At 38.8% G+C, this 23,691-nt stretch overlaps 1 protein-coding gene across 2 annotated transcripts in view; it reads left to right on the top strand.

Annotated features, from left to right (window-relative positions):
- ITIH5 (inter-alpha-trypsin inhibitor heavy chain 5) overlaps positions 1-14,126 on the top strand; it is an 80,512-nt gene extending 66,386 nt beyond the window's left edge. Inside the window, exons 10-12 of one of the 2 annotated variants that reach the window (XM_056573253.1) lie at positions 5,100-5,216; positions 6,642-7,019; positions 11,625-14,126. In XM_056573253.1, coding sequence (XP_056429228.1) covers positions 5,100-5,216; positions 6,642-7,019; positions 11,625-11,902 — 773 coding nt within the window. In that variant the 3' untranslated portion in view covers positions 11,903-14,126. The remainder of the gene's footprint in view (positions 1-5,099; positions 5,217-6,641; positions 7,020-11,624) is intronic. The other variant, XM_056573251.1, reaches the window with a different exon arrangement.
- The last annotated feature ends 9,565 nt before the right edge of the window (positions 14,127-23,691 follow it).

Genomic DNA, 23,691 nt, shown 5'->3' with positions numbered 1-23,691 from the left:
GAAAGCATATTACAGTTATATACACTGATCAACCAAAACATTAGAACCACTTTGGTCAATAAAATTAATTATACGGCTAAGAGTACCTGTCAAGGGGTGGGATATATTAGGCAGCAAGTGAAGTTTAGTTCTTGAAGTTGGTGTGTTGGAAGCAGGAAAACTAGGCAAGCGTGAAGATCTGAAGTTACAAATTGTAATGGCTAGACAAGTCATTGGATGGTCTCAATATGGAGTCATTGGTACCTACCAAAAGTGGTCGAAGAAAGGACTACTGGTAAACTGGTGACTGGGCTAAAGCTACCTAAGGCTAACTGATGCATAAAGGAAACAAAGCCTAGCCAGTCTGTTTCAATCTGACAGAGGAGCTACTGTAGCACAAATTGCTGAAAACATTAATTATTGTCATAAAAGAAAGGTGCTAGAACCAAAAGTGTATAGCATCTTGCTACTGCATAGTTACAGACCAGCCAGAGTGTCCATACTGACCCTTATTCACCACCTAAAGTTCAGACAACCGGCATGTGAGTATTAGAATTGGACCATGATACAATAGAAAATGGTGTCCTGGACTGATTCATTAACCTCTTAATGACCACGGATGAAAACGTACGTCCTGGTTTGGCGGTACTTCGCGCACCAAGGCGTACATTTACGTCCTGTGTATGACCACGAGCATCGGAGCGGTGCTCGCATCATACACGGCAGGCTCAGGCTGCTATCAGCAGTCGGGGACCCGCCCATAATGGCTGACATCCGCGATCGCGCGGTTGTCCGCCATTAACCCCTCAGGTGCCGTGATCAGTACAGATCACAGCATCTAGGGCAATGCGCATGTTAAAACAGATGATCGGATTGCCCGCAGCGCTGCCACGGTGATCAGATCTTCTGTAATGGCGGACGGAGGTCCCCTCACCTGCCTCTGTCCATCTCCCAGCGTCTCTTGCTCTGGTCTGAGATGGAGCAGAAGATCACCGATAATACTGATCAGTGCTATGTCCTATGCATAGCACTGAACAGTATTAGCAATCAAATGATTGCTATAGAGAGTCCCCTATGGGGACATATAAAGTGTAAAAAAATTAAAAAAGTAGAAAAATGTAAAAAGAAAGTAGAAAAAAAGTGAAAAATCCCCTCCCCCCAATAAAAATGAAAATTGTCAGTTTTTCCCATTTTACCCCCAAAAAGCATAATTTTTTTTAATAAACATATTTGATATCGCCGCGTGCATAAATGTCCGAACCATCAAAATATAATGTTATTGATCCCGTACGGTGAACGGCGTAAACGTAAAAAATTAAAAAGTCAAAATGCTGCTTTTTTGTCCCATTTTATTCCCCCAAAAAATTAAATAAAAGCTTAATATATGCAAATGTGGTATCGATAAAAAGTACAGATGACAACGCAAAAAATTAGCCCTGATACCGCCCTATATATGGAAAAATGAAAACGTTATAGTTGGTCAAAATAGGGCGACTTTAGATTACTGATTTTGTACAAAAAGTTTTAGATTTTTTTTAAAGCGGTACGAAAATATAAAAGTATCTAGCCATGGGTATCATTTTAATTGTATTGACCCACAGAATGAAGAACACATGTCATTTTTACCGTAAAATGTACAGTGTGAAAACAAAACCATCCAAAATGTGCAAAATTGTGGTTTTCATTTAAATTTCCTCCCTAAAAAAAAGGTTTTGGGTTTGCTGTACATTTTATGGTAAAATTAGAGGTTTCATTACAAAGTACAATTGGTCACGCAAAAAACAAGCCCTTATATGGGTATGTAGATGGAAATATAAAAGAGTTATGGATTTTAGGAGGCGAGGAGGAAACAACAAAAACGCAAAAATAAAATTGGCCTTAAGGTTAAAATGGGCTTCGTCCTTAAGGGGTTAAAGGGGTATTCTGGGCAAAAACATCTCATCCCCTATCGAAAGGATAGGGGATAAGATGTCTGATCGTGGGGGGCCGCCTCTGGGACCCCCCGTGATCTCCCTGCAGCAGCCCGCATTCAATGCGTAGCTGCGTCTGAAGTTTCGGAAACCTCCGGGCTTCCAAGACTGGGACGTGACATCACACCACGCCCCCTCCATTCAGGTCTATGGGAGGGGGCGTTGCAGCCGTTACGTCCCCTCCCATAGAAATGAATGGAGGGGGCATGGCGTGACGTCATGTCCCCGTCTCGGAAGCCTGGAGGTTTCCGAAACTTAAGACGCAGCTACACATAGAATGCGGGCTGCTGTAGGGAGATCACAGGGGGTCCCAGCGGTGGGCCCCCCACGATCAGACATCTTATCCCCTATCCTTTTGATAGATGTTTTTGCCCGGAATACCCCTTAATGACGCAGGACGTATATTTACGTCCTGCGCCGGCTCCCGCGATATGAAGCGGGATCGCACCGCGATCCCGCATCATATCGCGTTGGTCCCAGCGCTCATCAACGGCCGGGACCCGCGGCTAATACCACACATTGCCGATCGCGGCGATGTGCGGTATTAACCCTTTAGAAGCGGCGGTCAAAGCTGACCGCCGCTTCTAAAGCGAAAGTGACCCGGCTGCTCAGTCGGGCTGTTCGGGACCGCCGTGGTGAAATCGCGGCATCCCGAACAGCTGGCAGGACACCGGGAGGGCCCTTACCTGCCTCCTCGGTGTCTGATCGGCGAATGACTGCTCCGTGCCTGAGATCCAGGCAGGAGCAGTCAAGTGCCGATAACACTGATCACAGGCGTGTTAATACACGCCTGTGATCAGGATGAGAGATCAGTGTGTGCAGTGTTATAGGTCCCTATGGGACCTATAACACTGCAAAAAAAAAAAAAAGTGTTAATAAAGGTCATTTAACCCCTTCCCTAATAAAAGTTTGAATCACCCCCCTTTTCCCATAAAAAAAATAAAACAGTGTAAAAAAAATAAAAATAAACATATGTGGTATCGCCGCGTGCGTAAATGTCCGAACTATAAAAATATATAATTAATTAAACCGTACGGTCAATGGCGTACGCGCAAAAAAATTCCAAAGTAAAAAAAAGCGCATTTTTGGTCACTTTTTATACCATTAAAAAATGAATAAAAAGTGATCAAAAAGTCCGATCAAAACAAAAATCATACCGATAAAAACTTCAGGTCACGGCGCAAAAAATGAGTCCTCACGCCCTGTACGTGGAAAAATAAAAAAGTTATAGGGGTCAGAAGATGACATTTTTAAACTTATAAATTTTCCTGCATGTAGTTATGATTTTTTCCAGAAGTGCGACAAAATCAAACCTATATAAGTAGGGTATCATTTTAACCGTATGGACCTACAGAATAATGATAAGGTGTAATTTTTACCGAAATATGCACTGCGTAGAAACTGAAGCCCCCAAAAGTTACAAAATGGCATTTTTTCTTCGATTTTGTTGCACAATGATTTTTTTTTTCCGTTTCGCCGTGCATTTTTGGGTAAAATGACTAATGTCACTGCAAAGTAGAATTGTCGACGCAAAAATTTAAAGGGTTATGATTTTTAAAAGGTAAGGAGGAAAAAACGAAAGTGCAAAAACGGAAAAACCCTGAGTCCTTAAGGGGTTAAAGGGGTACTCCAGTGGAAAACTTTTTTCTTTTTAAATCAACTGGTGCCAGAAAGTTAAACAGATTTGTAAATTACTTCTACTTAAAAATCTTAATCCTTCCTGTACTTCTTAGCAGCTGTATGCTACAGAGGAAATTCTTTTCTTTTTTAATTCATTTTTTGTCTTGTCCACAGTGCCCTTTGCTGACACCTCTGTCCGTGTCATGAACTGTCCAGAGCAGCATAGGTTTGCTATTGGGATTTTCTCCTGCTCTGGAAAGTTCCTGATACGGGCATCAGGTGTCAGCAGAGAGCACTGTGGACAAGACAAAAAAGAAATTCAAAAAGAAAAAAAAATTCCTCTGTAGCTGCTAATAAGTACTGGAAGGATAAAGAGCTTTTAATAGAAGTAATTTACAAATCTGTTGAACTTTCTGGCACCAGTTGATTTAAAAAAATAAATAATAATAATAATTCACCGAAGTACCCCTTTAAGGTGTTTTTCTTTTTTTTTTTGTACATCATGTGGATGGCCAGGTGTTTGTTCATCACTTACCAAGAGCAGAGATAGCACCAGGATGGAATCATGGCAAGCTGGCATTGGCACTCTGGGCAACCAATGCTAAGAAAAAACCACTGCGTCTTCTGATACCTTCATGTACATTTTAACACCGGCAGGCATCTGCCAGCAACCAGGGATACTTTATGAAGCTTAAGTTTAGTGTTAAAAATCATACAAAATCCACTAGTGCAGTGTGTTTTTAAACAAGCTGTTAGTTACCGTGGGTTACTGTATGTTGCTTTAAGTTTGACATCTAGCCTTAAAATTACTTGGATACATTTCTAGCCATGTTCTACTGGGCTTTTGAGCTTATAGACAGTGTTATACATGTGTTTTGAGGCTTATTTCATTGCTGGTTTGCAGAGAACCTGCTCGCTGCAAACCAAACTTTCAGAAAGTTTGGCGAGCCCATTGAGTCTGGCATCTAAGTAGTAGCGGTCACAAATCTCCAAATGCTGCTAACATAAAAAATAAAAAAATAAAAATACAAAATTATAATCAGAAAAGAGAAACAGATTAGAAAAAAAGGGTGTCTGTAATGAGTAGGACATCTAGGTGACACATTCCCTCACTTTTGCTGCTTAGTTTCAGCTAGTTTAGATAGCAATGATGACTAAAATACAGTTGTGTTTTATAGATTACTACATATTGTCACCCTAGACTCAAACTAAGAACCAAATAACAGGATATCCAGAAAGGGAAAATTCATCTGTTTGGCACTCATAATGAGATTTCTTGCACATTAATATTGGCTTTGTATTGGGGACACTCAATGTAGATACTTGTCCAATTTACTAATGCAGAAAGTCAGTTTCTTGGCAGCAAACCAAGAGTCAGTACAAATTGTTGACTTAAAAGATTAAAATAAACTTGATATAGTTGTAAAAACAAGACTTGGGAAAGCAATCATATTTTTACAAAAACCTTTGTGTTTAACCTGGATTATGATCATGTCAGCTGAACTTTTGTATATTTATATATCCTGTTAGCGGATGGCGATCCCCATTTTGTTGTTGACTTCCCATTGAGTAAGTTGACCGTGTGCTTCAACATTGATGGTGAACCTGGTGACATACTGAGGCTTGTGTCAGACCACAAACACTCTGGTAAGTTCCTGATAACATTCATGATTATCCAACTAAGAAACTAAAACTGGTTTTTATGCATAAACTTAGTAACTCTATTGAAGAGACACTGTTCATATATTTGATCATATGACTAACATGCATTCAAGATCACTTGATCTGCACCACCTTCACCTAAGCACACTTGTTCATGTCTCATTGTCTTATGTTTCTTTATTTCTCCTGAACCTGTGTCCACTCTACTGAAATACAACCTAATGGTGTGTAAAACACACCAACATGCAAGACCCCCAAGAAGATCAAGACAAAAGTGCAATAAAATAATTTTATTATATAAAAATACATCGTTTTTAGAATAAATAAAAACAGAACAGTCATATAGATATGTTTGATAATTAAAATAGAAGGGGTACTGGGGTGGAAAGTCCTGTATAGGTTAATATTAGAATACAATATAAGGGCCACAAACTGCTGCCAGAGAAAGTGCAATTGCATAAAAAGTGCTAACAGAGGAGATAATCAAGGTTCAAATAAGGTGCAAAAGTAAATCGCTAATAATAAAGTGCACACATGCCACGAATTACAACACAAATTCATACAACAGTGTAAAAAAGTGAAACAAAAGGTATAGCAGCAGGTAATAAAGGTAAATACGGCCCGTACCAGAAAACCAGGACTCACCCCAACTCAACACCACAACTCCGACATGTTTTGCCAGGAGCCATTAGGTTGTATTGCTAGTTTTGGTTTTTGTGAACCCCCATTTTTACCTACACTATCTTTTTTTTTTTTTTTAGCCTATATATTGGATGGCATTTTTTTTTCGTTGGCACCCTAATGAAATGTAAAAGGTGTATGAAAAAAAAAAAATTAAAAAAAATAAATAAAAATCTTCATAAAATATTAATACAAAAAAGTAAAAAGTTCTGTTCAACCATATATCATCCTTCTTTTGATTTAGAGCTTTTCACTATGCACAGTAATAGAGAAAAGGCAGAGTAATCGGTGGTGACTAAGCTGAGGAAGCCGGCAGCTCAAGAATATGACAGTGCTGGCACTATTTTAAGTGATGACCTAAATTATGAATCAACTTCATTAGAACATAAATAAATTTAACGTCTATAATAAAAAAAAAAAAGGCTTTCATACATTATGGTTGAATTATCTCTGACATGCCATGTCTTTTACAAATATAAAGGTCATGATAGCAAGAGCATGGAAAACAAAACAAATAACTATAGATGAGATTTCATACATTATGGTTAATGAAGTCAGTTAAGTAGTAGATTATGGTTAATGTAGTAGGTAAGTATAGGGTAAAGGAATATATACTACATGAGTTGTCAATAGTCTCCTCCTCCTTATCCTGCCTTCACTCTTTCAATAGTACAATGTTAATCTAATTATGCACAGTGTAAAAGTATATCATGTTCGATTCATTTTAAGGCATTACTGTAAATGGAGAGTTGATTGGAGCTCCAGCCCCACCCAATGGTCATAAGAAACAAAGGACCTACTTCAGCAGAATCACCATCATTATTAATAAACCAAGGCGCACTTATATAGAAGTTACTCCTTCCAAGGTCATCCTGGATAGTAAAGATCGTCTCATTCTCACATGTGACAAGAGTGCAACGGTGAAGAACGATGACCTAATGGTCTCCATTGCTGCTAAATCAAATGTCACCATAACCATCCAGGGGACCATCAGCTTTGTCATTCTGGTACATCGCTACAAAAATCCAGCTTCGTATCAAAGAAATCACTTGGGATTTTACATTGCTAACAGCAAGGGTTTGTCTACTAATTCTCATGGACTTTTAGGTAATGTTCACATATTGCAGTTGATGTATATGCATGGTTATAAAAAAGGAGCTGAAATAGCATAACTAAGGTGATTACACTAGCTAAATGAAATACCATTTAAAGCAGTGTTCTGGTTTCAGCAAATACACTATTCTACAGTTTTACAAGTTTCATATTAATAGTAATTTATGCAATATCCCTTAAATAGGCACTACACTGTCAACAAAATGTGCATAAATCAATAATACAAATAAACATAAGGAACATTGTAATAGATCTTCCCAGAGAAAATATCTCCACTTTTTGGGCTACTTTCCTGGCAAAAACTGCTCAAATCCTTCTCTAGACAGATCAGCTCACAAAAGTATCATGTTACAGCTGCATATAGAACTCTGTAGAGAGAGGACACAGTGAGGTGGCTGGAGAGACACAGAGGCGAACAAAGACAAGTATTAGATCTTCTCCAGTGCTGGATTCACAGTTGATAGTGTTCAGTGCTGCTCTATAATGTCCTCCATGCTGCTGCTCTGAGAGTGTAGCATAGAGACAACATAGAGCAGGTATCATTCTTCTGCATCTGTACAGCATTTGGGAGACATCTAGTCAGCTAACCTCCATCGACTAACTCAGGGACAACTGCGAATTAGAGATGAAACCTGTAGAGCAGAAAACCCAGTCACCCAGTTTCATGGAGCCTGGTCCTGCTGTACAATACTTCCTGGTGTCAACGTGAGGATTCCCCTGCTCAGCCAATTAGTGGCTGAGGCAAGACACTATTGGTTTATTGGGTAATCTCATGCTGACACCAGGAAGTGCTGTAAAGCCGAACCCTAACAACAGCAGGGAAGCAAGGTAGGCGAGTATAGGTTTTTCAGCTATTAAACAGCAGCCTGTGCAGACGTATTAGAAACAAATTCTCCCTGGAATACCCCTTTAACCCCTTAAGGACCACTGGTTTTTCCGTTTTTGCACTTTCGTTTTTTCCTTTAGTTTCTATGCAGTACATTTTTTTTGTAAAAATAACACCTTATCTTTATTCTGTAGGTACATACGATTAAAATGATACCCTACTTATATAGGTTGGATTTTGTTGTACTTCTGTAAAAAATCATAACTACATGCAAAAAAATGTATACGTTTAAAATTGTCATCTTCTGACTTCTATAACTTTTTTATTTTTCTGCGTATGGGGCGGTATGAGGACTCATTTTTTGCGCCGTGATCTGAAGTTTTTATTGGTACCATTTTTGTATTGATCTGACTTTTTGATCGCTTTTTATTCATTTTTTCATGATATAAAAAGCAACCAAAAATAAGTTATTTTGGAATTTTTGTGCGCGTACGCCATTGACCGTGCGGTTTAATTAATGATATATTTTTATAGTTCGGACATTAACGCACGCAGCGATACCACATATGTTTATATTTATTTTTATTTACATGGTGTTTTTTTTTTCATGGGAAAAGGGGGGTGATGTGATCTTTTATTAAGGAAAGGGTTAAATCACATTAACTTTTTTTTTTTACACTTTTTTTTTTGCAGTGTTATAGCTCCCATAGGGACCTATAACACTGCACACACTGATTGCCAGCACTGTTCACTGCAAAGCCATAGCTTTGCAATGATCAGCGTTATCGGCGGTCGATTGCTCAAGCCTGAATCTCAGGCTTAGAGCAATCAATCGCCGAGGGGACACGCCGGAGGCAGGTAAGAGGACCTCCGCTCGTGTTCCAGCTGATCGGGACACCGCATTTTCACTGCGGTAGTCCCGATCAGCCCCGCTGAGCAGCCGGGCAGCTTACCCTTTCAAAAAAGAAAAAGGTAAGTGCAGCTCACAATTAGTACACTAGTCCGAGGTTAGATTGGGTGAGCACCTATACCCTAGGTGTATAGAGAAAGAATTCAGTAGCAAAAATATTTACCCAAAACCTCAAGGAGAGTGTATGAATTTATGATACTTAATAGAACAGACCGTGCTTCAATTAACAGTTGTATTTATTACAATATCACATTAATAGTAAAAATAGTAGTAATATTAAGAAGATCCCCTCACAGGGCCCTATGGGGGGATCTAAATGTACAATAAAAAATTTGATAAAATAATTACTGAGACCACTAATGTGCGTTCAATTGGTAAATGAATATATAGATATATCTGACAATGAATGGTTCACTATAGAATGATACAAATAATAGGTGGTATATAGTAATGTATCAAGATTATTTCTCAATGAGAATCAATGGCAGTTAATAAGAAACAATGTTACAGTATTGTCCTCTAGTATAAGAAGTGGGGCAGAGTTGCGGTATCCTCTGAACAAAGCAATATTAATAGTTCCAGCAGAGTAAATGAAAGTCTATAGGCTGTGAGCGCTAATATTAGTCTGCGCTGGCAAGCGCTGACTAAAGATGTGGAGATTGGATGTTGCCGGTGGTGATGGCAGCTGGTCCGAACGGCAACGGACCTATTGTATATGCTGCCCGTCTGTATGCACAAGAATTATAACAGCGTTTTCGGTGTGAAGGTTATGCGCTCACCGGTAATCTGATGTTGATCAGTCCACGTTCATGCCCGGTCTGATAGAAAGCTGTTTGCCGGTTCTCCAATACACTGCAGCGTCTCAGCCTCGTGGAATCAGCGTGTGACGTCACTAGATACTCTGTTGGAACAGCGGCTTCACTGGAACAACGATGAAGCAGGAGCCGTAAATGATAGCCGCATATGGATCATCTGAGAGGTAACTGCAACTGCCAAATTAGGTGTTGGAACGAAAAACTGCACATATAGGTGGCATTAATCATCTAGACGCATTTCAGGGTACTTGAATGTCGACCCTTTATTCAGTAGGAATATAATATATTATATATTATAATATATTCCTACTGAAGAAAGGGTGGACATTCAAGTACCCTGAAATGATTCTAGGTGATTAATGCCACCTATATGTTTTTCGTTCCAACAACTAATTTGGCAGTTGCAGTTACCTCTCAGATAATCCATATGCGGCTATCATTTACAGCTCCTGCTTCATCGTTATTCCAGTGAAGCCGCTGTTACAACAGAGTATCCAGTGATGTCACATGCTGATTCCACGAGGCTGAGATGCTGCAGTGTATTGGAGAATCGGCAAACAGCTTTCTATCAGACCGGGAATGAACGTGGACTTATCAACATCAGATTAACGGTGAGTGCATAACCTTCACACCGAAAGCGCTGTTATAATTCCTGTGCATTCAGACGGGCAGCATATACAATAGGTCCGTTGCCGTTCGGACCAGCTGCCATCACCACCGGCAACATCCAATCTCCACATCTTTAGTCAGCGCTTGCCAGCGCAGACTAATATTAGCGCTCACAGCCTATAGACTTTCATTTACTCTGCTGGAACTATTAATATTGCTTTGTTCAGAGGAAACTGCAACTCTGCCCCACTTCTTATACTAGAGGACAATACTGTAACATTGTTTCTTATTAACTGCCATTGATTCTCATTGAGAAATAATCTTGATACATTACTATATACCACCCGTTATTTGTATCATTCTATAGTGAACCATTCATTGTCAGATATATCTATATATTAATTTACCAAGTGAACGCACATTAGTGGTCTCAGTAATTATTTTATCAAATTTTTTATTGTACATTTAGATCCCCCCATAGGGCCCTGTGAGGGGATCTTCTTAATATTACTACTATTTTTACCATTAATGTGATATTGCAATAAATACAACTGTTAATTGAAGCTTTCACTTTCGTTTTAGACGCAGCGTTCAACTTTGAATGCCGCGTCTAAAGGGTTAATAGCGCGTTAATGCCGGGACCGACCCGATATGATGCGGGGTCACCGCCTGACCCCGCGTTATATCGCGGGAGCCGGCCAATGACGTAAATATACGTCCTTGGTCGTTAAGGGGTTAAGGAAATGGCAAGAAATATTTTAACCACTTCATTGGCCATACCATTTGCATTAAAGGGGTACTCCGGTGAAAAAATTTTTTCTATTAAATCAACTGGTGGCAGAAAGTTAAACATATTTGTAAATTACTTCTATTAAATAAATCTTAATCCTTCCAGTAGTTATTAGCTGCTGAATGCTACAGAGGAAATTCCTTTCTTTTTGGAACACTGATGACATCACGAACACAGTGCTCTCTGCTTACATCTCTGTCCATTTTAGCAACCATGCATAGCAGATGCATGCTAAGGGCAGCATGGTGGCTCAGTGGTTAGCACTGCTGCCTTGCAGTGCTGGGGACTTGGGTTCAAATCCCACTAAGGACAACAATAAATAAATGATTATTATTATAATAACGTCAGCAGAGAACTGTGCTCGTGATGTCATCAGAGAGCATTCCAAAAAGAAAAGAATTTCCTCTGTAGTATTCAGCAGCTAAGAAGTACAGGAAGGATTAAGATTTTTTAATAGAAGTAATTTACAAATATGTTTAACTTTCTGCCACCAGTTGATTTAAAAGAAAAAAGGTTTTCAGCGGAGTACCCCTTTAATAAAACATTTAATGCTACTTGTAAAAAAATAATGTTCTTATTAAGTAAAAGTCAGCTAACAGACCTTACTTTGTAAAACACTTTTGTTCTTGTATTCAATTTTCTTCAATAGGTCAGTTCTTATATAATGAAGTTAAAGTCACCAATGTGACAATAAGCTCCAAAGGCCAAGCCACAGCACAGTCTTTGAACATTGTCAGTATGCTGAAGGTGAGAAATCGCTCAGTCTCTGTGGTTAGAAAGCAAAGGAAGTTGTATAATGGCCTTCACCAGGTCAACTGCTGGTTTGCAAAAAATAATGCTGAAAAACTAATTGACGGAATATATCGGGATTATCTGGTGTCTCATCCTTTCGACTGTGGGAGTGATTTAATAACAAATGAAATTTAAAGCAGAGATCATCATGGACAATCTCTGCTGTATTCTGCAAGATCTGTGGACTAGAAGATGTCAAATGACTAGAAGATGTTATTTTCTTCAATATGGATCCATCGTAAACAGTGGGTCTATACATTAGTATTTATGGGTTACAGAAGTTCTGTGACTTGCTTGCACAAAGTTTTCCTTGAGAAAAATAAAAAATGGACCAAAGCATGTGTTTGCTATGTAGTCAACATGATACTCAAGCTCATCACTGCAAAAATAGGTGTTAAAGGCAATTTTTTTTTCTAACTATATTCCTATGATGTATTGTAAGTACTGTACCTGTATATAATGAAAGGCTGCATTGTTTGAGTAGTTTACAAGGTGGTTTTTTTTTTGGTAGTCACTTTATTTTATTTATTAATTTTGGATTCAGATATATTTTGTTGAATGATCCACATTTTAGTCAGTCAATGTATAAACAACTTATCTCCTAACATATAAAACAGAATTCAACAGCATTTATACAAGAATATATCTTACATAGTCCCTGAGATATTTTTGAAAACTGGAGTAACCTGTATACATGGAGACCACTTTAGACCACATCAGTTTGACCCAATGCAAAGATTCAGTCAGAAAATGGACTATTTCAACAGGGATCAGGATTTCTATACATTTCAGAGAGATCACAGAACTGGTTTGGAAAGGTCTAGAACTGTATTATTAACAATTTTTAGCCACATGATTTTTGGTGAGAATAATATAAATTTCGGGGGCTTGTTTTTTACAGGAAGATTTTTGCCATTTTGCCATTGTTTTTAGGGGTTTATTTCTATGGCTGTACAGTACACAGTGCTTTGCTACACTTTTTTTTTTCTTACTTAAATGACTTTTTGTACATTTTAAAGTCCATTGACTTGTTTAAGGGCTTGTTTTATGATAGGATTTTTTTTTTAAAAATTGATATAATTTTAGGATATATATGACTTGATCCCTTTTTATTCCATTCGAAAATATACAACAGCCATTGTATATTTTTTTCTTCTGTATTCACCATGCTGGTTAAATTAAAAATTTTAAAAGATTGGGCTTTTTCTCATTTTTTTTTTTACTTTTTTTTTTTTAGTTCCCTTTAGAGCACCTGAACCAGATCAGTTGTACTGAGGTCTATTAGAGTATTACCATTGCCGACCTGTCACTACGCCCCCCCACTTGTCATTCACTTGGCAACCACTTGGCATTCTACGATAGCCTTACAGGAACATTGATCAAGGCATATAAGGTGCCCATCCCCATGCATTTACCTTTATAAGAACACAAGTTATTTACATCTCAATGGGTGTACAATTTCTTTTATAAAGCTGATCCAATAACCACAGTTACACAAACTTAATCTACAGGACAAAACGCAAAACAACAGCCCAGACAAGCTATTAAATAATGTTTTGTATCTTTAGGTATTAGAAAATAAACAAGGTGGGTGATCATAATCTAAGTGTGGGGATTTCTTAATGTTTGCCAGGCATTGTAGAAAAGCAATGGATATATATATATATATATATATATATATATATATATATATATATATATCCATATGCCTCTATATCCAGTCTCTGCCGTCTGGAATTGTAAATAGTAAAGCATACTGAGCACTAAATGAAGCAATCTTCTCTTATAGGTGTATAGGTAATTTTTGAAAGGCACTGTAACAAATATAAACCTGATGTATGCACTATGAATAGATTTGTATGTACAGATATTGGTGACCGTGTGGGAAGACTCTGAGCTTTAAAAAACTATTACATTATAAAGATGTTTTATGTACATTGTTACAGGTACATCAGCAATAAATCCTTTCAAGTTGTACTTTTATTGTGGTTGATGTCAGATTGAGAAGCAAATATTCAGGGCATATGTTTATGGACCCCGTGAATGTGCTGCAAAATAACATGTCTAGAATAAAAGGTCTTACTACTTGTATATAAGTATATGTTGATCACATCATTGCAAAGGCTTACTAACACGTGCATATTCTGTATCAAGCTTCTATAAGCTGATGCACATTTCCATTTACACAGCCAACCTAATGTCTACACGATAGGTAAATCCTCACCTGTGGTCTGCTGTGACAGGGAGGGATTTTTCTGACCTAAAAGAACTATCCTTTCACAAGATACCCTGATAACTTGAGATGGCTTGGGATTTCTGCGTTTAAAGCACAGTAAACCTTGTGGTTCTCCTTAAAGTAAGACCTATTCACCATGCAATTGTAGCCATTTCACCTTTACTTTTATTTAAGTATAAAAACAAGTACATGTATAATTGGTATAAGTCATAATACCCACTCATGTTGCTTGGCTCATGTTTTGTTTATCTTAAATAGACTGCAGGGTTGGGACCTTGCATGTCAAAATCTGGTGCTGACTTCATTACGATTACATCATCATTCCTAAGCACTGTGTCATTTCTCATAGGAGAGATCTCAATACACTTGTATGTCATGTAGTGATAGTCCCTTGATCATTTAATTTCATTGGGTGGGTTCTTAAAAAGATCAGATAATTTGAACCACAATGTTAACAAAATGTGAATATATTGTTCTTTACTCTCTTTCTTACTTCAAATAAAAGTCCCCTAAAGAGATCTTAAATATAGCAAATAGAAAGTCTTGGATGGATGTTTGTATTTTAATATTGTTTAGCTCTTTGTCCACATTCTCATGCTGTGAAGTAAAGGGGTCCTCTGTACATTATTATGGCCTCCCTGTTTACAGCCGTGCTTCAATTGTACGCTTGATGTTGTATGTTACCAACTGTTTATTGGCCTGTTTTATTGCTAGGCTATTTATTATTTTTTAAGGCTAGGTTTTATTGCTGCTTGAACTTACACTCTGTGGCTTAGTATTCATGATACCCAGTGTTTTACAGCCAAGCCCAAATGCCTGAGGGTGCAATAGTTTTGCACTTCTCTCAGGAAATGGTACCTAAAGTTATAAAATGGGCAAAATGGGCAAAAGAGAAGAGAGTGACTTCTGGAAGCCGGTGTGACACTTGGGTTGTGCTGTAGGCTGGTAAAGTCTGTGGCAAGGGAAGGACGAGAATATGAATGATTATTCATTGGTATCTGTATAAATAGTATACTACACGAGATTACCCGCAAGCAGCTGAACATATTACTGTCAGCTGGTGATCAAATGTTCTTGTAGTCATATGTTATCAAAATGCTGGGAACTGATCTACAGTAAAAATGTAAAAAGGTTAAAAAAAAACCAGAAGATTTTAAAAACCCTTTCCTGTTTATTAAGATGCATCAATTCAATACCAATGTTCAACATGACATTTTTGCAACTCCAACAAGTAAAATAATAGATTTATCCCATTAGCACATTATGACTTAAAACAATGTTATGGATTGCCTTGCTCATGACCACCAACAGGAATTTCTGAGCCCCACACGCCCAAGATGTCTAGGCCTTCACTCATTACCAAGTGGCATCAGTAAAGGGCTGGTATAAGATGAATGCCACATAAATCGTTTCACTAAATATGCTGTTTGTACAAAGCACATTCACAGATCCCTACATTTTTTCATAATTCATTTAGACCACAAACCAGAGCCCAGAACTCCTTCCAAGCTCTGACGGACCCTATACATGCATTCAGACCCCAGACCAGACCTAAATTATTCAGAAAGCTGCCCAGAACCTAAAATTAATTCAGACCACCAACCAGACCTCTAACTTCAGGTTCCAGACCAGACTTAAAGGGGTATTCCAGGCAAAACCTTTTTATATATATATCAACTGGCTCCGGAAAGTTAAACAGATTTGTAAATTACTTAATTAAAAAATCTTAATTCTTCCAATAGTTATTAGCTTCTGAAGTTTTTTGTCTAACTGCTCAATGATGATGTCACGTCCCGGGAGCTGTGCATGATTGGAGAATATCCCCATAGGAACTGCACAGCTCCCGGGATGTGAGTCATCAGAGAGCAGTTAGACAGAAAACAACAACTCAACTTCAGAAGCTAATAACTATTGGAAGGATTAAGATTTTTTAATAGAAGTAATTTACAAATCTGTTTAACTTTCCGGAGCCAGTTGATATATAAAAAAAAGTTTTGGCCTGGAATACCCCTTTAATTCAGATCCCAGAATAAACTACAGAATCAAATTAGCCCCAGATCAGACCTCTAAATACATTTAGACACCAGATAGGATTCTTCTATACATATACCACTTCTAAGTTCTATCTAAAGCTCCTGACACTAGGGCCCTGCTCACAATGCTGGCCATGCATTAGGTTACGGAGCCTGTTTTTTTCCCCCAAAGACAGTATAGCTTTTGCACTGATCACTGATTTCAAAAGTTACATGTGGTGGATGGGCCCCTGATAGCAGTCATACTGCCCTGATGGTGTCCCTGGCCTTGCTTACAGGCTTCATAGCATAGATACAGCATACATACATTAGGACAGGATTGCATAGGTGTATCAGCTATGCTTAACAGAAGAAGTAGAATACACAAAAAGGGGCTCCTTTAGTTCCATTCCTGATTCTGTAAGCTCAAAAACTGATCATTTAAAACAGAGCCAGAAACTAGATAAGGCCCCATAGGGCTGTCCAGGAGTAATACTGTACCTGTTAAGACATATCTTATGACCCTAAAAGATGCTTGTTCATTTCATATGCATAGGCAGTAATGTATTTGACTATAGAACGTAGTAGAAATGGGTCAGCACACTGAAATAAGAATATGCATTTTTTTAAAATCATTTATTATCCATAGAACAAAGCTGTGCATATGAATATATGGGGCAATGTTTTGTACTGTGTATTCTAATGCATTTTAGCTAATTACTAAATGCTATTTGAAGCAAACAAAGCTCACTTTACTGGGGATGCAGCATACAGATAACATCTAAACATCTAATTGTAAAAATAAAATAAAAATAGAAAAATAATTTAAAAAAGTAATGAAATTTTTTTTATTTTCTTGGGTTATTTTATATTAGTATCTTGGAATTTTAGGTAGACTACAATTTCTCATCTTAATAGTCTCATATCTAATTTATTTATAAAACAGCATACTTTTGCCCAGATAATGAACTAAAGTAAGAAATCTCACTATATTGTGCCAAGTGCCTCTGGTTCACTGAACCAGGGAGAATGATCCAATTAATGTGTTCCTCTTTTCTCTTTTATTAAATTCTTCAGCAGGCCAGAAAACATGAAGGATAATGCATAAAAGGAACTAACTATTTTTGTGTGTTATGAATGGTAGCAGTGCTGTTATAGCGGCACTTGTCCGGGATTAGCACTCAACTAGAATCTAACACGGATATAGTTCTATATTACATGCAAACATGGGGCTAGCTTTTCACAAAGTATATTCACATGTTCAGTTGTGCTCAGAGTTTGGCCACAGTGGCTCCAAGTACCATTAAAGGTAAAGGGATTTAAAAGGGTATTCCATCTCCAAAAGTTATCCCCTATCCACAGAAAAAGGTGATAATTGGATTATGAGAATGGAGAATTTTTTTTTTAAATAAAAATATCAAAGAAAAAAGAAATCAAAGAAAAAAAAACAACAACCCAGAACTGTGATCACTTAATCTATAATATTATCCGTCTCTATATTGCTCTATTAGAGGAAAAGGTTAACTTACGTCACATAAGGACAATCCCGGTTCATACTGGTGTTTGTTCAATGTTCTCTCTTGTACTTAAGCAGGCACTTGCCAGTTACACATCGCCATGATTAAGAGCTATTTTAGCTTGAAACAAGTCAGCGTTTCGTTGTTTTTTTCCCCACTTTTGTTTTGTCCTTTTTTAGTGCATACCAATTAAAAAGGAAGTTTTAATACTACAGAATTTTTTTTAAAAAGCTGGATGCCTACTTTTTTCTTTTTAACCACTGAGCATACGGGATGCGGCTGCTTGTGATCCGTGCTCCCCTTCACTATATGGAAGCCCGTCTGCCTCTGAAGAACCATCTACATTGAGTGGTGAGCTGAGCTGCACTTGTTTCCTATTTTTGTTGTTGTTGTTTTCCTATAATATTATCTCATTACTTAACCTACAAGGTGAAAACTAACAGCACAATAATGGGGTACAAATATAATTCTTCTTAATCAAAAATACAAATAAAAAGATAATTGGGTAATAAGCCAAATAACCCATCCCCCTAAAGGAAGATCCAACTCTCTAGACAGAGTTTTTCCTCTTGGTGGTAGGACAAGCGATTGTAGACACTGTTAAAGGACATCTGCAGCGTTACAAACACTTATCCCCTATCCTCAAGATAGGGGATAAGTGTTTGATCGCGGGGGGTCCGAACGCTGGGGCCCCCGGCAATCTCCTTTACGGGGCCACGGCGCTCCCGTGCAGGGGGCGTGCCAGCCGCAGCATGACATTGCGGCCGGTACGCCTCCTCCATACATCTCTATGGGAGAGGCGGGGAGGCAGCATTCGCGCCTCCCCGCATCCCCCATAGAACTGTATGGGGACGGGGAGGAGACGGGGCGTCACCGTCGACCTCTAGGTCGATGCTACGTCACCATGAGCGCTTATGGCGGCGCCCCGTTAGGGAGATGGGGGGGGGGTTCCCAGCGGTCGGACCCCCCGCGATCAAACACTTATCCCCTATCCTGTAAATAGGGGATAAGTGTAATGCCGCTGCAGTTGTCCTTTAAGTCTTGTTTTTTTAATATAATTATTTGCTGTATTGCAGCATTTACCTAAGCTGGGGTGGTTTTCTATGCAATGCTGCTGGCCATTTTGGATGCTGGGCAAGCCCATGGCATAACGTCCACTCTTCAGTGTTCCTCTGCTGTATTGGCCACCATCTTGGTTGGGCCTGAAGTTAAGTCTCAACAAACAACAGGGTGCCCAAAAGGCACTATTCCCTCAAGGATCCCTCCACCATAAAACATAACTTTTAATTGTTATCATTTAAAATTATGTGCAAGTGGGTTAAAAGCACATTCACTATCCAAGCAATAATCAGCTAATCCTTTTGTTAGGATCCAGCATTAAACACTTAATTTAACAGTCCTAGCAGGGTTAGGATATTAGTGCCGAGATGGCACACTAACTAATGGCATGAGCCAGTGAGCGAGTATATTATGAACTCTGCTCTTCTAATACCTAAGGATGGTGGTGCAACTTAAAATTGTGTATACTGCTACATCCTACATGTTTCACCACTAAAGCGTGGCTTTCACAAGGATGTCTGTAGCAGACTGAGAGTCCATGTGTCAAACGCGGGTTTTAAGACCTCTGCTCGTGACATTATAATTGCCAGAAGTCGCATCAATATGATGTCAGACCAATCACACTCCGTTACACGTACACCTTTTACTCTCGGCCAATCACCTGAAGTCTCTTATCTGTCAACGTTTGGGAATCATCACGGAAACCTGGATCCAGGCTCCGCTCCTGGGACAGAGCCGCACTGCGCCCGCACATCCACGGCCAGTCAGACGGCGAGAGGAGCGCATGTCATCTTTCTGATCCAGGAGTCCAGTGCGCATGATTTTAGACTTAGGCTCACAACGGAATATCTGCGCATACTGTGCATGACATAGGTGTTAGTCTCAAACGAACAGGTTCTGAGTGACATATGACCTTAGTATGCCAACAGTATTAAATGTGGCAAGAGAGATACATGTTTAAGATAAGGTTAAAGTTATATTACTAATAACATATGTTTTGAGTGGTAGAATAGACTAATAATCAATTAACATAATATTTGTATGATTTTGTTTGTTTTAAGGGATACAATACCCCTTATATTTTTAGTCCTATGTCTGTTAAGTTTAAAATTATTTTTACCTTATCCAGAGAGTGACATACATTTGTTAGAGGTCTCTGGCAGGATGACACATACTCTCATACCCCATGTGCACTATCTATAAAGAATCAAAATATAATGTGAATATAGAATTATATAATTTGGACTCTTCTTTGAGGAGGATCTTGTCAAGCTCCCTCCTCTTGGACCCAATTTAATTTGCCGTATTCCAAAAAATTTTAAGTTTTTCGTGTTTCCACCATGTTTAAGCCATATATGTCTGGCCAAAGGCGTATTGGCATGAGTGTTGATACTACTAATATGCTTCGATACTCCCCTTCTTAGCTCCTGTATGGTTTTACCTATGTATAACATAGGGCATGAGCATAGAGCACCATAAATTACTCCTTGACTACGGCAGTTCACATAATCAAATAATTTGTAGACTTTTCCATCTGCTGGGTTAGCAAATTCTTTACGTCTTGCAATGTAGCCACAGAAACTACATTTGCCACATGGGCATGTGCCCATAATTGGTTTTTCGAGCCATGTCTTTTTGGTTTCTGATGTGAAGAGGTTATGGACCAGTTGGTACCTTAAGTTTTGGCCCCTTTGATATGTCACTGCCGGATATTCTTTTAGGACATCTTTTAAATCATCATCCCTCAATAGGATGGGCCAGAGGTGTCTTAGGACTTCGACTACCTGGTTCGCCTTATCGTCATATGTTCCAATACATCTTATTTCTTTTTTTGTTGTTGTGTTGGTCCCTTCTTTACTCCTATTATCACTCAATAAACTAGTACGTGGATTCGCTTTAGCTCTCCTATATGCCTTCCGTACATATCTCTGTGGATAGCCTCTGTTGGTGAATCTCCTTTTAAGTTTTTCACTCTCTTCTTCAAATGTCTTTTCATCTGAGCAGTTTCTTCTCATACGAAGGAACTGGCCGTTAGGAATTCCTTTCTTTAGAGGGGTTGGATGCCAGCTGGTCCAGAGTAAGATTGTTTGTAGCAGTCTCTCTTCTATAAGTGCAAGTATGCAAACTACTGCTCTCATCCTTTGAAATAGTTAGATCTAGAAAATTAATCTTATCTTGGTGAATTTCAGAAGTGAAGTGTATCCCCACCAAATTTTGATTGAGTGTTGAAACAAAATCATGAAAAAGATCCCCATCACCGTCCCATAAAATTAAAAGGTCATCAATAAAACGGCCCCAAAAAGAAATGTGTGAAGTGTATCGTTCATTGTCCTCCATAAATACTATAGTGTCCTCCCAACACCCAAGAAAAAGGTTAGCATAAGTAGGTGCCCATAACACACTGTGCCCATAGCAGATCCCTTTAGTTGGTGAAAGAATTTTCCATTGAAGGTAAAATAATTATGTGTGAGGACAAACTTAAGAAGTGACAAAACAAACTCATTGTGCGTGTGAAAATGTGTACCTTCAGTTTTCAGGAAATGTGCTACCGCTTTAAGGCCTAGATCGTGTTGAATGTTGCTATATAGGGCCTCCACGTCTAGGCTTGCCAAAAAAGTGTTGGGAGAGACCATGATTTCATTTAGTTAACAAACCATATCCTTCATGTCTTTTATAAAAGATGGGAGGGCACTTACAAATGCAATTAACATTTTGTTTACATACTTGCTACATTCTTGAGTTAAGTTATCATTCCCCGATACAATCGGTCTACCTGGTATTGGTGATATCTTTTTATGCACTTTTGGAAGTGCATAAAAAGTGGCCAGCACTGGATTAGGATTAAATAAAACCCTCCGTTCCTCCTCTGTGATCATACAGTTGGACAGAGCTTCTTGCAGGAGCTCGCCCATTTCTTGTAGATATTCTCTAGTAGGGTTACCCGGGAGTCTCTCGTATGTCTCCCCATCCTCAAGTAAGTGATTGACCATGGCAATATAGTCATCCTTATCCAGGACGACCACGTTGCCGCCCTTATCAGAGGGCTTTATCTCAATGTTTTTATTGGCCTGAAGATCTTTAAGGGCTTTCCACTCATTTCCTTTTAGATTAAATGGTTTAGAATTTTTTTTTAGAGTGGATTGAGGATAGTTTTTGAGTAACTAATTGCACAAAACTGTCAATGCAACTGTATTGAGAGAATGGAGGAGGAGTTTTTTTTACTTCTTGGTTTCAAGGACGAGAAAGGAGCTGCCGGGTCATGAGGCCCGTTTTCATTCTCTTCTAGAAGGTCCACTAGTGTTTCTAATATCACCGATTCTTGGTATCCACTAGCTTGTTCATTTCTTGACATGTTGACAAGGTACTTGTGCAGGGCTAGTTTCCTTGCAAACAAGTTAATATCTTTTACCCATGTGAACAGGTCAAAATGTGGAGTGGGAGTAAAAGAAAGACCCTTATCTAAGACACTATGTTGGAACTGACTTAGTTCACATTATTTTGATTCATTAGGCAAACTTACATTTGCCTTCTCAGTCCTAAAAAACTCATTGTGGTCGGTTAACCACCCAGAGGGGAAGCTGGTGTGAAACCTTGGGTGATCATTTGTGGAGGACCCCTCGGTGGGCCTTGATTGATATGGCCCATCATTGCTGGATCCTGATTGCTGGTGATGGGCATACGATTTGTAACACCACCCGGTGATAAAGAGTATGATGTAGAGAAAGGTGAAGCAGCTTGGCTTCCACTGAGTGGGTTCACGGCTATAGATGTTTTGGGGCCTGAAATTGTTGGGACCATATTTGAATGTGTTATTGGGGCTACACATGGTCTTTCTTGGCCTGTACCTGATTTAGGAACAGACGATTTATGTGGTCTAGAGAATCTCTTAGGGGCACTCTTGCGTTTGGTGCCCGATCATTGGTAACCACTATCCCCACTTACCGAGCTATCCGTTTCAGAGGTGTCACTATCGGATAGGCCCGGTTGGGGATTTCTCTTGACGGGTCGATTTGAGGCTTTGTTGATATTAGAGATATGTCCTGCTTCAAAGTCTGTACTATTCCTTGCAAATTTTCTATATTTACCTTCTTTTAGTTCTTTTTTGTAACTATCAATGTTTTTTTGTAGATTTGATTCTAATCTAACATAGTCCGGGGAGGAAGCAAATGTTTTTATTTCTAAGATCTCTCTCTCCAACTGTTCAGTAACTTTGTTATAATACTTTTTCTCATAATCCAACAGGTAGATCATCATACGTAGAGAGCTGTTAGTACTTCCTACCGGCCACGTACAAAGTCTACATCCTCCATATGGGAGTGTGGATTAATAGGAATTCTCAGACCACGGTATACTATACGTTTTTGGATGTAAGCATCAAGGATTGCTACTTCCCACCAAGATCTAGTGTGGGCTCTAAACATGAGTGATAATGGCTTAAAAGAAGAGTTTCTATCAATTTGATGAATTGGAAAATTTTCTTTAGAGAAAACTTGTGATGCCTCAATTTGTAAATGCTCTAGGTTTTGGCACTGTGATAGGAAACCTTCCATAACTTGTGAAAATTACCCAATCCTCCCTTTTCAAAAAATGACACGGGGGAAATTTTGGGGGCTAAGGTGCAACCAACACCAATTCAGAATATAACCAACCAATTGATTGCCCCAGATGGATGGGAGGGTACACTATAGCAACAAACAACAGGGTGCCCAAAAGGCACTATTCCTTCATGGATCCCTCCAACATAAAACATAACTTTTAATTATTATCTCATTTAAAAAGTGGGTTAAAAGCACATCCACCACCCAAGCACTAATCAGATGATCCAAACCCTCTGCTCTACCCAATCTGCTCTGGTAATCTGCTCTACCCAATCTCTCATATTATCTATGAAGGCTTCAGGCAATCCCTATGTGTGATTAGTATATACACTGCTTTCCAGTTAAAAAAAAAAAAAGCTGTAATGAATACATCTGGTAATCTTTTTTTGAAGTCAGGCTGTCTCCAAAACCCACATAGACTTCACTGTAGACAGCCGTGAGCATGCCTAAACTGGCCATTCTCTTCAGGATGTGCTTATAGTTTAATACGGCGCTCAGCTGT

The sequence above is a fragment of the Hyla sarda genome, chromosome 4, assembly GCF_029499605.1.
Source record: "Hyla sarda isolate aHylSar1 chromosome 4, aHylSar1.hap1, whole genome shotgun sequence".
Lineage (NCBI taxonomy): Eukaryota > Metazoa > Chordata > Amphibia > Anura > Hylidae > Hyla > Hyla sarda.
Note: the sequence above shows the minus strand (reverse complement) of the source record. Positions and strands in the feature narration are given on the sequence as shown.